This window comes from Ranitomeya variabilis, chromosome 4, assembly GCF_051348905.1.
Source record: "Ranitomeya variabilis isolate aRanVar5 chromosome 4, aRanVar5.hap1, whole genome shotgun sequence".
NCBI lineage: Eukaryota > Metazoa > Chordata > Amphibia > Anura > Dendrobatidae > Ranitomeya > Ranitomeya variabilis.
Genome location: NC_135235.1, coordinates 311,420,798 through 311,436,999, shown reverse-complemented (window position 1 = coordinate 311,436,999; position 16,202 = coordinate 311,420,798). Strand labels below are relative to the sequence as shown.

At 38.8% G+C, this 16,202-nt stretch overlaps 1 protein-coding gene across 9 annotated transcripts in view; it reads left to right on the top strand.

Moving 5' to 3' along the window:
• Window positions 1-16,202, top strand: part of PRDM16 (PR/SET domain 16) — an 868,945-nt gene that overhangs the window by 804,989 nt on the left and 47,754 nt on the right. For all 9 annotated transcript variants that reach the window (XM_077250426.1, XM_077250425.1, XM_077250424.1 and 6 more), the window contains one exon: window positions 1,483-1,585. In XM_077250426.1, the coding sequence (XP_077106541.1) occupies window positions 1,483-1,585 (103 nt within the window). The remainder of the gene's footprint in view (window positions 1-1,482; window positions 1,586-16,202) is intronic.

The window sequence follows — 16,202 nt, the reverse complement described above, 5'->3', positions numbered from 1 at the left end:
TGCTTTGGTTATAATTTCACACCTGCTCGGGATATTATACAACATTTTCGAGTATTAGGTTGAAAGATGTATGAACCATCTGAAATTCATGGTGTTACGTGGCTCTTAATTAACCCTTCATATAGACCGGCGCTGTTGACAGTCTACAGTTACTGGATTTTTTTTTTTTTTTAAGCGCTGCAGAAAATTGTCTTTAAAATGTGACTTCGACAAATGATCAGAGCAGGTGCGAGAGGTGTTAATTACATCAGTTTATTATTCCAGTAAGACGTAAAATACAGCAAATCCAGCGTTGGCAAGGCCAATAAATATCCCACCCTATAGAAAAATATCAATGTCTTTTGTTACTTTCATCGCCGTAACCATATCAATGTAAAAAAAAAATAAAAAAAATCGTATCTGAAAACGTGAATGTTACGGATTAACCGTAATGCAAAATAAACAGCTAAAATAAAAAAATTAATTAAAAATAAAACATATAACAGTATGTACTATTAAATAAATGTATTAGAAAACATATAATAGTATATAAAATGGAATGTGTCCAATTGGAACCGAATAGTGAGTCTGACGTCTGTGTTTATATTTAAATTTTTTTATTTATTTTTTTTACAGTTCTCTGGTTTTATTTTGCATTATGTAATATGCTATTTCTCATAAGGGTGTAGAAACAAAGAAGTTTAAAAAAAAAAAAAGTCTGCCATTTGTGGTGGTTTTATAAGCCTCATCTGGGTCTCAGTTGATTTGCCACAGTATAAGCCACTGAGCAAATGCACTAAACCACTAAAAATTCCATTGGAACGCATAGAGCAATGCTTAAATCTGAGCTGTAATGTCCTATGGGAAGATTGTGCCATTGCCAAAATGCCGTTTGTTTTCCCTCCGCTCTATCTCCCTTGCAGATACATTGCACTCCTGTCACGTTTAACACAATTTATTTACAGAAATGAATGCAGTCATTTAGTGACCCCATTCTCACGTTAAATCTTAAAGATCCGCTTGCACTCATGTAAGATCCAGTGGGTGTGCTGTGGGTATTTTTTTTTTCTATGTTAACACCATAACTGGAATATCGCCCAAAGCCGAGCTTTGCCAGAATTCCTTCTCACTACACATCTCTCCGACTTGTATACCCAACCATTAAAAATTTCAACACTCAATTTTAAGCTATACATATTGCTTTAACCCATGCGGAAGGACCAACAAGTCCGGCACGTAAATGATGTTTTACACGGTCATGCTCAAATATTCCAAGACTCTATGCACTTGTTAATGGATTCTAGAATGTCTTTTTTTATTTATATTTATTTAATTTTATTTTTTTATTTTTTTTATTTTTTTTGGGCCATTCCAAAAAATGCAAATATGAATATGCAAGGAATGTAATATAGGAGCTCTGTATCTAATAGACTTTGAGGAATGTTCTGTAGCTTTTCTCCTGCACCTACTGACTCTACCTTACTTTCTATGTTTTCACTGCAGCTTTTTTATAAAGTTATTAAAGACATTGAGCCTGGAGAAGAACTGCTGGTTTATATGAAAGAAGGGAATTTTTCCCTTGGAAGCATGCCCCCAAATCTTGAAGGTAAGCCACTGGTATTAGCGCACCCTACCACCCATAGACACAAGTGAACCAAAGAAACAAGAAATCAGTCTGGGTTGAGTCATCTTAATTCTTGATATATTTTATACCCCCAAAAATTTGACGTTTTTATATGGTTATTCCTCTACCTTGACTAAAAATATGTCTAACAAAGGTCGATAAAACGGATACAAAAAAAAACAACTGTAGGATGGCGTTCGATTACTATTAGTTGTGATAGGAGAATTTCGACACATCAATAAATTATTCACATCTTATGAATTTGTTCTTTATTTTTATCGGTTTTCCTGCCTGACAACTAGCAAGTTCAAGTATTGATCTGAGTGTGAGAAATAAAAAAAGGCCTATAATAGAGTCCGAAAAACAAAATCCACAAAAATATTAATGTTGCAATGTTTACAAACATGTTGCAGATTTAATGCATCTCATTAGGGACAAAGAGAATTAGTGCCAATTGTTTACCGGTTGTATCAATGCGGATTGCGCTGTTTGATACAGCGGGTTTGTAAATTTTGAAAATGTTTTTTGTTTTTTTAAGTTTTATAATAAAGTATTTTTACGTTCAGAAAAAAAAATGCAATGCAAAATATACAGTGGAAGCAATGATGGCATTTATTGCTTCACTCTCGGTGATAGTTTATTTGTAGGTAATTCAAGCTCCATTTTCCAATTCAGGTGATTATGTACTTGACCAATTTTGGATAAATTCTATGATGATTTCTGGGATACACCATTATTATAATTATAGGATCAAAACTATATATGAGAAAAGGCAACATTTCCAAGCACCATCATTACTGTATGTGCCCATGTCCAATATTTAGAGGTCCATAGTGAGGTTTGACAATCACTGTTGTTGTTCGATCTCCTCTCACAATTTCGACAATGGCCTTCCATACTTAGTTTAGAACCCTATGGTCATGTAATTAATGTCTAAAAATGTATGGACATTAAATAAGAGTTTGGCAGCAGATTAACAGACCTAAAATTCCGCAGGTAATTGTGTTGTAGAATCAGTTAATGCTAGAGCGCCACCTAGTGTTCAGGATCATCTGTACCCAGCACCGCTATACGGTACAGTCAGGTAACTAGTCTCTAGTACATCCTCAGGTTTATCTCCTGGAGGAAGAAAATGAAACTTGTTCATATAAATGAATACAAATAAAATCGTTAAAATAAATGTAATAATAAAAAAAAAAAAAACTTGATCTATACATTGGGGTGCAAGATAATGAAGTCACTAGTTTTACTATGGTAAGCAAGGGAACAATCTGCAATATACTGTATGTACAATGGCGTGCATTCCGGTAAGGCCATCACCGTTGGACAAAGACAGGTTTATTTTTCTCCTCTACATGGCTCCCCCAAAAGTAACACATATATGCATCTATGGTCACTTAGGACAGGCTGATTTTCACAAGACCTATGGAGCCACTCAGCCAAAATTTGGAGAAGAGCAGAGATTACGGTAACTCTCTCCTGTACTTTATAAATAGTGCTGCTACATGGTGCATAAATAAATACTGCTATATCCATGATATACGATAAATACACAAGTGCCATCCAGTGCCCAAACAGTGCCATGGTAACCCTAATAATACTACAACTGAGGTCATGATTCCATCACGGAGGAGAGGTTTCTAATAAATATATATATGTGTGTGTGTGTGTGTGTGTGTGTGTGTGTGTGTGAAAAGTCAAGTAGAGACCGAAAAGGCCACATTTCCTCCATGGTCATTATTGCCACAATTAATTTGATAGGTTCTGTCGTTATACTGAAGCTAAGGAAAAGGTCATCATTAATGATAAATAAAATCTAGGAAATAGACCGCACTTCTCACATAACTGGTCGAAATATTAGGTCACTCTTTGACAGTAGCCCAGAGGGGTCACGTGCGGTTCACGGTGCAAAACTAAAGGTCAATCGATTCTGTATCAAAGGCAATTGGAGAGATCAAATGTAACAGAGGTATTGTGAATGGATTGGGTCTGATGTATGAAGACCAGTGGTTGTATAATCTGTAGCTAATTATAGTGATGAAGTCAATATTTCGTATTTTGCTTAAAAAAAAACAAAAAAAACAGGCTTAAGGGTTGGAGCTTAAGTTGGTATTCCAGTTAAGTCGAAATATATTGCAATATACAGTAGGAACCAAAAGGTTTGTACTTTTTTTTTTTTAAAGTGTGATTACTTCTGTTTGGTTGTAGTGATGCCATTTTCTGGTGATTTTAGTAAACCGGAGGCAAATAGTTGTCAGCTGTAAGGATGAAAATTGTATTTGACATTGTTTTATCCTTTTATGTGGTAGTTTTCAACATTTGCTGGGCCACATGTTTTGCATATTTTGTCATGGGTAGCTGAATTTTTGGGTAGTCATGGGTTGTCAAAAGCAAATTGTCGTGTGTGTGTGTGTGTGTGTGTGTGTGTTTTTACGGTTAAAACATGGCAAAGACAAAGCCAAATGTATCATCAGATGTCAGGAAGCTTATTATTCTGAGAGTGAAGTCAGGCAAAAGCCAAAAAGAGGTAGCTATGGAAATCAACTGCTCTCAGAGTCAAGTGTCACGTATAATAAAGAAGGTTATAGAACAGCTGACACCTAGAAGTGGGTGACCATGGAAAACTACCTATAAAGTTGTCCATAAAAGTGTTGTACAGATTTTGCTTAAAATGAACGAAGATTATGGAGTCAAAGTGAGTCCCCAAACTGTGGTGTGACAGCTAAGAGCAGTAGGGTTGAATGCACAAGTTCCAGTCAAGAAACCTTTCATCTCTGCAAAGAACTAGAAGGTCCAACTTGAGTTTTTCAAAGAACACAGCCAATGGAAAGAGACAGATTGGTCTAAGGTGTTGTGGTCGGATGAATCCAAGTTCAATCTGTTTGGTAGTGATGGCAAGCCCTATATATACCGCCCAATTGGAAATCGCAATGATTTAAGGTACCAAACACCTACAGTGAAACATGGTGGTAGCAATGTCATGGTTTAGGGCTGCTTTTCTGCATCTGCCATTGACCCTCTGCATAGAATTGATGAAAATATGAATGCTACCTTGTGCAAGGATATACTGGAAAATGTAATGCTGCTGCATGGTAAAACCAAAGAAGGCAGGGGCTGGAAATTCTAGCAAGACAATGATCCTATGCACACATCCAATTTAGTAAAAAATTTGTTAGCAAAGAAAAATGTTCGCCTTTTGTAATGGCCAAACCAATCATCTAATTTAAACATTATAGAGCAGCTTTGCGATGAGTTAGGGGGCCGACTTGGGGTCTGTACCCATAAAAATAATGATTCATTGTTTTGCAGATTTGCAAATGGAATGATTCAAGATAATAATAATAATCTTTATTTATAAAGCGCCAACATATTCCGCAGCGCTTTACAGTTAAACAGTTTCAAACACAACAGTCATAACTAACAACGTTAACAATAATATAATGATTAAAGCAAAATAAAACAACCCTGCTCATGAGAGCTTACAATCTACAATCTACAGTGAGGTGGGGGAGATACAAAGTACAGGTGTGTATTTACAATGATGTATTAACAGTGAAGATCCAGCCATCTTCAGGGGGTGGGGGATAGGTGGAGATAGTGAATGGGCTACACACGCACACTTACACATAAAATGACTTTGATTAGTGAACGTGAGAGGCCGCTCTGAACAAATGTGTTTTGAGGGAGCACCTAAAACTATGCAAGTTGTGGCTGGTCCTAATATCTTGGGATAGAGCATTCCAGAGGATTTGGAGCAACATGGGAGAAGTCTTGGAGTCAGGAGTGGGAGGTACGGATTAGTGCAGAGGTTAGTCAAAAGTCGTCTGCAGAGCGCAGTGGTAGATTAGGCCGATAGACAGAAATGAGGGAGGAGATGTAAGGGAGTGCCGCACTGTGGAGAGCTTTGTGGCTGAGAACAAGTACTGTGAATTGGATCCTATAATGAATGGGCAGCCAGTGTAATGACTGGCGAAGAGGGGACGTGTCCGAGTAACGATTAGCCAGGTGGACAATGACCCTGGCTGCTGCATTAAGGATGGACTGAAGAGGGCAAAGTCAAGTAAGAAGGAGGCCAATCAATAGAGCGTTACAGTAGTCCAGGCGGGAGTGGATCAGGGAAACAGTGAGGGTTTTTGTTGTTTCCATGGTGATAGAGATGTTCAAATAGTCCTACCTGTATGCCTCATAGCTGTTGTATTGCTGTTGAGAAATCATCTTTTAATCCTTAATGTTGATGATTTCTTGCAGGCTCTGGGGTGTGTGTTGCCTGGGGGAAAATTCTGCCTCCAGTGTTCATTTGCGTACCATCCCCCTCCCGTTAGCGTCATTGTGCCATGTGATGTGTATTGGTAGCCCCAGAATCCCGCTTCTGCGCCCGCCAATCAGGTCATTATATGTACCTTATCCGCCCTTGTATGGACATTGGCTTCATTGTTCTTTTGCGCTGGCACCTGCACAAAAGAACAATGAAGCCAATGTCCATAAAAGGGCGGATAAGGTATGTATAATCGCACCATTGCAGGGTGAAGGAGCGGGATTCCGGGGCTACCAAAACACATCACATGGCACAACGACGCTGACGTGAGGGGGATGGTACACAAATGAACACAGGAGGCAGAATTTTCCCCAGGCAACACACGCCCCAGAGCCTGCAAGAAATCATTAACATTAAGGATTAAAAGATGATTTCTCAACATCAATACCACAGCTATGAGGCATACAGGTAGGACTATTTGAACATTTATATCACCTGTATGCCCATAGTAATAGCTGTAAAATGTCCCAGGGATGACAGATTCCCTCTAATCTATAAATACTCCCTTTGGTGCTGGGTTCAGAAGCTGCATTGTGTATATATGCACTGTATATACAGTGGGGGGAAAAAGTATTTAGTCAGCCACCTATTGTGCAAGTTCTCCCACTTAAAAAGATGAGAGAGGCCTGTAATTGACATCATAGGTAGACCACAACTATGAGAATCAAAATGGCAAGATGTATTTTGCAAATTATGGTGGAAAATAAGTATTTGGTCATTAACAAAAGTTCATCTCAATATTTTGCTAAAATAGAAACAGCCCCAAAGCATGATGTTGCCACCCCCATGCTTCACAATAACACACAATAAACAGTAAGATAACTGTCACTACAAAGAAATCCATATTAAATCCAATAATCTTTTATTGAAAAAAATAACAAAAAAGTAAAAATAGCCACATATTCAACATCGCACCATCTAACCCCAAGGAGGGTAAACAGCCGGCATATTTAGATAAATAATCAAAAAGTATCTCTATATCTTCATTTTCCTTTCATTAGGCACAAATACATAAAGTACACTCATAGAACAATTGCGTCTGGTATTATACTAAATGGATCTCTCAGGTGCTAATAGCATCCCAATTACTTACTGCTGCATATAACCACAAAGCAATTACCCTTAACATCATGCATTTAGTTCTATGTCATAGAGGAGGGACATGTAAATAAACAGGTTCCCAGATATAATAATCAAAGTATCCACATCACCTTACCTCAATAATAGCTGTAATGAAAAGAGTAGTGCCGGTATGTGACCCTCCGCGCCCCTTGCTTCACAGTAGGTATGGTGCTCTTTGGATGCAACTCGGCATTCTGTCTCCTCCAAACACAACGAGTTTTGTTTCTACCAAACAGTTCTACTTTGGTTTCATCACACCATATGACATTCTCCCAATACTCTTCTGAATAATCCAAATGCTCTCTACCAAACTTCAGATGGGCCCGGACATGTACTGGCTTAAGCAGGGGGACACGTCTGGCACTGCAGGATCTGAGTCCCTGGTGGTGTAGTATGTTACTGATGGTAGCCTTTGTTACGGTGGTCACAGCTCTATGCAGGTCATTCACTAGGTCACCCCGTGTGGTTTTATGATTTTTGCTCACTGTTCTTGTGATCATTTTGACCCCACAGGGTGAGATCTTGTGTGGAGCTCCAGATCGAGGGAGATTATCAGTGGTCTTGTATGTCTTCCATTTTCTTATTATTGCTCCCACAGTTGATTTCATCACACCAAACTGCTTGCCTATTGCAGATTCAGTCTTCTCATCCTGATGCAGGGCTACAATTTTGTTTCTGGTGTCCTTCGACAGCTCTTTGGTCTTCACCATAGTGGAGTTTGGAGCGTGACTGTTTGAGATTGTGGACAGGTGTCTTTTATACTGATATCTGGTATCTGATATACTGGTAATCACATTACAAGACAATCACATTCTATGATTTTTACATAATTAATTTTCATTTTGTTGCATGAAATAAGTATTTGGCACAATAGAAAAACACAATTAATATTTGGTACAGAAACCTTTGTTTGCAGTTACAGAGGTCAGACGTTTCCTGTAGTTCTTGACTAAGTTTGCACACACTGCAGGGATTTCTGCCCACTTCTCCATACAGATCTTGTCCAAATCTTTCAGGTTTCAGGGCTGTTGTTGGGCAACATTGAGTTTCAGCTCCCTCCAAAGATTTTCTATTGGGTTCAAGTCTGGAGACTGGCTAGGCTACTCCAGGACCTTGAAATGCTTCTTACGGAGCCCTGGCTGTGTGTTTCTGGCCATTGTCATGCTGAAAGACCCAGCCATGACCCATCTTCAATGCTCTTACTGAGGGAAAGAGGTTGTTGGCCAAAATCTCACGATATATGACCCCATCCATCCTCCATTTAATACGGTACAATCATCCTGTCCCCTTTGCAGAAAAGCACCCCCAAAGTATGATGTTTCCTTCACCCTGCTTCACTGTTGGGACGGTGTTCTTGGGGTCGTACTCATCCTTTTTATTTCTCCAAACATGGAGAGTGGAGTTGATTCCAAAAAGTTCTATTTTGGTCTCATCTGACCACATGACCTTCTCCCATACCTCCTCTGGATCATTCCAGTAATCATTGGCGAACTTCAAACAAACCTGGACATGTGGTGGAGAGAGCAGGGGGACCTTGCATTCTTGCAGGATTTTAATCCATGATGGCGTAGTGTATTACTAATGATGATGTTTGAGAATGTGGTCCCAGCTCTCTTCTGGTCATTGACCAGGTCCTCCCGTGTAGTTCTGGAATGATTCCTGATCTTTTTCAGAATCACCCTTACCTCATGAGGCCAGATCTCGCATGGAGCTCTAGACCGAGGAAGACTCAGTCATCTTGTGTTTCTTCCATTTTGTAATAATTGTGCCAACAGTTATTGCCAACTCACAAAGCTGCTTACCTATTGTCCTGTAGCCCATCCGAGCCTTGTGGGAATGTAGGTCATAGAAAGCTGATAAAATGGTACCTTGATATCTGCAAACTTATGTCTTATTCCAGAAAAAGCTATGTTTTTCTTAATATGAATATAATCCATTAAGTTCTATGGTCCGGACATAGATCTCCCTGATAATCTGCCTCCAGAGATTATTGCAAATGAAAGAGAGTTACCAGTGTGAGACATGTATATCGGGAGAGCAGACTCTCTGTCATTACATATCTCACACTTGTAGTGCCACCATTTATTTAAAATAAGCTCTGGAATCAGATCCTCAGGGAGATCTATGTCCAGCCCATAGATCTTAACAGCTCCGTTACATATTAAGAAAAATGTGAATTTCTCTGGAATAAAACATCAGATTGCAGATATCAAGGTATCATTTTATTCAGCCTTTTATGGCCTAAATGCCCATATAGACAGCTTTGGAGGGTTGATCCTGCTGACAGATTCCCTTTAAGTAATTATTTTTTGTAAGTATTTTTTTGTCAAATTGCAGACAAAATATTTGCCATGCCAAAAAAATTTGAGAAGATCAAAACTTGCCTGCTCCTTTTAATTCTTAAAGTGCTAACATTTATTTGCATATTCTTTATTTTATTTTTGCTCACCTATTCTGCCAGAGACTAAATAATTCAATAGCCAACATACGGTATTTATTTTGTCAAGATATTTTTTTTCTCTGTGAATTACACGGAAAAACAAATGCAAAAATGTTCTTCATGAAGATAATTATCATCAAAATCTTTTATGCCAGCCCCAGCCAAATGCACTAGACCCCTTATCTCAGTTGGAATTTTGAGTAGGGTTCTTGAACTCCTTTGAGACTTTATTCTGGTAGATTAGCATGTCCATGCCATATAATTGCCTTCCTCTTGGTTCTTCTGAAAGCTATTAGGAACTGATTTATTTTTCAGTAACATTCCACCATTGTCCCGAGTGTTACTGATGGAACTTTAGAAAGATGCTTGTTGCAACCACAGATTTTGCAAACAAGACCGAGCACTGGTACATTTTCTTGTATATAAGGTATTATGGACTGACCTGTTCCTTCAGGTCTGGAGTTTTCTTTGTTCTTCAAACAAATACTTTGTAAATGTAGCTTAGGTACCATCAGGAATTTAGAATTGCATGAAACCTAGGAACGTAGAATTTCAGAAGTACTCCCATCATCTTAAATTTAAGACCCATTTAAGATAGACTGTACAATTAGTTGGTTCATCTACTGGAACCAAAGTCAGACAGTTTACCAACTAATTGTATAAGGCTCGGGTATGTGCACACAACGATTTCTAGATGCAGGCGCACCCGCATCGTATTTTAAGCTCCTTTCAAAGTCTGAAGAGGTTAATAGAAGTAACAAAAGACAGAATATATGCACAGCAATTCATTTTGCACTACATATGTGGCATTTTTTTAGCATTTTTTCAGGCAACTTCCTGAAAAAGGTAGAATTTGCCTGAAAATGACATTGCATGCTCACACCATTACAAAGTGCTATGCAGATGGATTCCTAACTTGATATTTGATAATTTGACATTTTGACATTTGATAATGCTTGTAAGTGCTTGATAGTCTAACTAAAAGAGTTTTTTTTAAGACTTAGAAAATGAGATGTTATCTCAGAAAGAAATGCAACACCTGGGCTGGTAAACTGCCCACACATATTAGACATAGCTCCCAACCATCCCAGAATCGGCAGGACTGTCCCGTCACGTCGGAGATTTTGTCCTTCTGCTATACTCACCTTTCCGCTTTCTGCTCAGTCGATAAATGAAATTGCATTATTCACTTTTGCTCCCTCCTATGATAGTTTCCAGGACTAAAACTCACATCTCCATGATCGCAGGCTATTGCTTTTCCAATGAGCCACAGCCCACACTCATGTAGATAGGAGATTTTGGTAACCTTGACCTCTATTGGAGGCACTGAACCCAGAAGCAGGTTATACATGTCCATAGAGATACATTGTGTATGAAAATGTATTTCTATGGTCCTTGTATACTAAGGTGAATAAAAAGATGTAAAAATAATAAGCAGTTAAAAAATATTTACTTTTTTTTTTCCCTGCAAGTCTCCTCTGGTTTCAACATTATCAGTGTAGGAAGGCTGTTAAGAAATGCATAAAACGCGCAATAATCAGAGAAAATTGTTATTGCGTTATATGATGTGGACACCTGCAGAAAATAAGCAACAGAAACAATGCAGCATTTATGAATAAGAGAATTACTAAAAAATAAGAATAAGAAATTACTAAAAAATAATAATGAAAAACACTTGATAATGAAAAAAAGAATGTAATTTTTAATGTGTCTTAAAAAAAAAAAAAATGAACATCACAAATCCGCAAATAACACGGACATATTTGGTGTCCCTGTAATCGTAACGGCCTGCACAACACAGCGATCAGATTAATTATGAGGATCGTTGAATGACGTAAAAAAATTGATTGATTGATATTTTTTCTATTAAACCCATACAAAATTTAATAAAACTGTAGTGCTGAAACCATGCTCACATGTAGCATAAATGCTGCATTCTTTCTGTTGCTTTTTTTCTGCAGGTGTCCACATCATACAACGCAATAACAATCTTCTCTGATTATTGCGTGTTTTATGCATTTCTTTTCTGCATTTTCCCTCTTATTTGATGAGATTTTGGGGCTTATATGAAGCAATTTTTAACACTCTTTTAATAGTACAGAAAAGCTTTGATTATGTATGTGTACTGTATGTGTTATATTACTGGTGAAGGAGTTTGAAGATTTCGGTTGGATCAAGACTATGAGGGTCCCCAACAGTCTCTTGATGGCAGATGGCAGGTGAACTGGTGAGGTGTTATTTCTGGGAATAAAGAACAGCCATATATAGCCCTTTTTATTATTTTATCTATTATATGGTGGTTTGTGTAGACATGAGGCCCCATACACATGCAATAGCTGATGGCGAAGCACTCATTAGGCCATCAGCCGTCTCTCCCTACTCCCCAGTACACATGAAGATTTGGGTTTAGTCTAATGTGTACGGGGGTCTTGAATTTGGCCATACACATATCAAGTGACTGACAGGATACAAACAAGTTATCTTGGCTGGGCTAAACATGCATGTTTGATATGAAGAGAGAGATAAGTGACCAGTTCCCCATTTCACCTGACATCTGCTATCAAAGGATTGTTGGGGACCCTCGTAGTTTTGATCCAACCAAACTCTTCAAGATCCTCCACCAATAATTATCTAACGTGTGTGGGCAGTTTACCCATCAATGTATAAAGGTATTTAGCTGTTACATGTATATGGGGGTCTCAAGTCTGCACAAATATTTTATTTAACTGACCCAGTCCACCCAGTCTGCACCCATTCCTGTCCATCCTTCTGTACCTACATACCCCAATCCACTCTGACTGTTCCTACTCCTGATCCTGACCCTTCTGAACCTGCACCTGTGGCCCTGTACCTGTGGCCGTCCCATGTTCCTGTACCTATCCTGCTTGTGCCTGATGCCGCATCTGTCTACCAGCCGCATACTAGTTCCTGGCTGGTCCTGCTTTCCTGTCCCACTGAGGTTCAACTGCCAAGACTCCATGATCTGTCCTGGAGTAGCACTTGGCGTCCACTTGGGTTCAAGTCTAACCACACCATTAGGTGCTCTAGTGAAGAACCAGGTGTTCGCTTAGTCACCCCCCTCCAGCCTCTCACTGGACCGTGGCACAGTGGTTCCACAACCACGTGCGTAACAGCCTTCTATTGGGTGCCTTTTACGTTCTTCTAAAAACTATCCATATACATTTACAGGAAAACCCACAGACATTAGCAGATGGAAACCTAATGTCTGTGTTCTGCTTTAAACTGAATCTTTCAGCAGGATTTCCTACATTACAGAGAAATCAGTGTTTGAATTGATGTGCAAATGAGGCTGAAGGACTATGATAGTCTGAAGCCTCCGTCATTCCAGCTCTATTGCCCACCCAGCACCACCCTCTCCTGCTTGACTGATGACTCCTTTGCCTTAAGTCACAGAGTATAGAGGCTGCCAGTCGACCAGGAGAAGGCATTGCTGAGTGGGGAAATCCTGCTAACAGATTCCCTTTAAAGCTAGGTATATTTTGGATGCTATTCTCTTGTACACTGCAGTAAGTAAAGTGTAAACCGGTAAAAATATCAAGTATATTACAGAACACTCTGTTAATCTGATAATTTTCTTTCTTTTTCCTAGTTTAGCTCTTCCTTAATACAACTTTCTAAATAGTTTGAAATATTTTTAGATATTTAATTAACCATCCTATGCACTAAAGCCACAGGCTTAATTAACCACTAGCATAGTTATGTGAAGTGAAGCCTCGTATGTTATGAACAGTTATTAAGTGCACAATAGAACCAGTTTGTTTCCCAGCTTCTTAAATTAACTCAAGTGATCACCTAAGGGTCAGGATTCCCATTATTGTTCATTTTACTGGACATCCTGTAGGGAAGTAATAACGGGCAGACAGAAAGAATTACTGATGTCTTATTTCCTTATTGTCCTCTGTGACTAAATTAATACATTAAAGGGCAAAACTGAATTTTTTAAAAATATAGTAAAATTGCAAATCAATAGTTGGATGGATAGATTAAAACATATGTTGGATATTTATTTTATTTGATAGATATTGGATTGATAAATATTGGATGGATAGATATTGGTTGAATACATTTTGATAGGATAGGTATTGGATGAATAAATATTGGATGTATAGGTACTGGATGGATAGATACTGGATAGATTGATATTGAATGGATAGATATAGGATGGATAAATATTCGATGGATAGATACTGCATGGATAAATATGAATGGATAGATACTGCATTAGTAAATATTGATGGATTGATATTGGATGGATAGGTCCTGGATGGATAAATATTGTATAACTAGATATTCAATAGATAAATATTAGAATGGTAAATATTGGATGGATAGAGATTGTATGGATATATACAGTATATTGAATGGGTAGATATTGGAAGGAAAGAAATTGGATCAATATATATTGGATAGGTAATTATTGGATGAATATACAGTGTATTGGAAGGTTAGATATTCGATGGGTAGATATTGGATGGATATATATTGGATGGAAGATATTGGAAGGGTAGAAATTGGATGGATATATATTGGTTAGGTACATATTGGAAGGGTAGATATTGTATGGATAAATATTGGATGGGTAGATATTGCATGGATAGATACTGGATGGATGGATAGATATAGGAAGGAAAGATATTGGATGAATATAAATTGGATGAATTTATATTGTAAGGGTAAATATTGGATGGGTAGATATTGGATGGATGTATATTGGAAGGGTAAATATTGGATGGATAGATGATAGATAGATATTGGATGGATAGGTACTGGACGTATAGATATTTGATTAATATTTATTTATTTATAATCTTTATTTATATAGCACCAACATATTCCGCAGCGCTTTACAGTTTAACAGTTTCAAACACAACAGTCATAGGTAACAACGTTAACAATACAATAATAAAGCAAAATAAGACGCCCCTGCTCGTGAGAGCTTACAATCTACAATGAGGTGGGGAGATACAAAGTACAGGTGTGTATTTACAATGATGTATTTACAATGATGGTCCAGCCATCTTCAGGGGGTGGGGGGTAGATGGAGATAGTGAATGGGCTACACACACAAACATAAAATGACTTTGATTAGTTAATGTGGTAGGCCACTCTGAACAAATGTGTTTTGAGCGAGCGCCTAAAACTATGCAAGTTGTGGATGGTCCTAATATCTTGGGGTGGAACATTCCAGAGGATTGGCGCAGCGCGGGAGAAGTCTTGGAGTCGGGAGTGGGAGGTACGGATTAGTGCAGAGGTTAGTCGAAAGTCATTTGCAGAGTGCAGCGGTCAGTTAGGCTGATAGACCGAAATGAGGGAGATGTATGGGGGTGCCGCACTGTGGAGAGCTTTGTGGGTGAGAACAAGTACTTTGAATTGTATCCTGTAATGAATGGGCAGCCAGTGTAACGACTGGCGAAGAGCGGATGCATCTGAGTAACGATTAGCCAGATGGACAACCCTGGCTGCTGCATTAAGGATAGACTGGAGAGGGGAAAGTCGAGTGAGGGGGAGGCCAATTAATAGAGCATTGCAGTAGTCCAGGCGGGAGTGGATTAGGGCGACAGTGAGGGTTTTTGTTGTCTCCATGGTGAGAAAAGGGCGGATTCTAGAGATGTTCTTTAGGTGTAAGCGGCACGAGCGGGCAAGAGATTGTATATGGGAGGTGAAGGAGAGATCGGAGTCAAACATAACACCCAGACAGCGCGCCTGCTGCCGGGGTGTTATTATGGTGCCACCCACAGAGAGGGAAATGTCAGATTTAGGGAGGTTAGTAGAAGGCGGGAGCAGAAGAAGTTCAGTTTTGGTGAGGTTGAGTTTCAGATAGAGAGCGGACATGATGTTGGAGACTGCAGACAGACAGTCTCTGGTGTTCTGTAGTACAGCGGGGGTAAGGTCAGGGGATGACCTGTATAGTTGTGTGTCATCAGCCTAAAGATGGTACTGAAAGCCAAATCTGCTGATGGTCTGTCCAATTGGGGCTGTGTAGAGGGAGAAGAGAAGGGGGCCAAGGACTGAGCCCTGAGGTACCCCAACAGTGACGGGAAGAGGAGATGAAGTGGAGACAGAGAACAGAACACTGAAGGAGCAGTCAGAAAGGTAGGAGGAGAACCAGGAGAGAGCAGTTTGGATCCATAGATATTTGATCGATAGGTACTGAATGAATAAATATTAGATGGGTAGATATTACATAGATGGATAGAGAGAGCCAGATATTACATGATTAGATTTTACGAAGGTAAATAGACAGACATAGATAACAGATGGATAAGTAGGCAGATCAAATGGTGAAAGTTTTTTTTTTAAGTTTAGTTCATTGATTTTATCTGTGTCTGGAAAAACTTTTCGATAATTGATATCCACACCGATGTTTGGCCTCTTGGATTGTCTCTTAGCCTTCTCAGACTCTGGAATAGCAGAAAAAGAGCAAAACAATTGCATAACTATGAATTTACTCATCAGGGCACAAGAAAAGTTGGTTGATCACTCTCAAATACAGCATTCTTTATGGCCGGGTATATCTTCTTGGCACAATGTTGTATGCAATAGCAAGCAACCATCTATAAAAAATGAATAAGCCTCTGTTTATTTATTTATTTGCTTGTTGCATTTAATAGATTTGTTTATTTGTAGGTGATGACCTTTTTACGGTTATTTGCATAACTTTATGAGCTGGGTTTATAATTTGTAGCATGCCTCATAACACC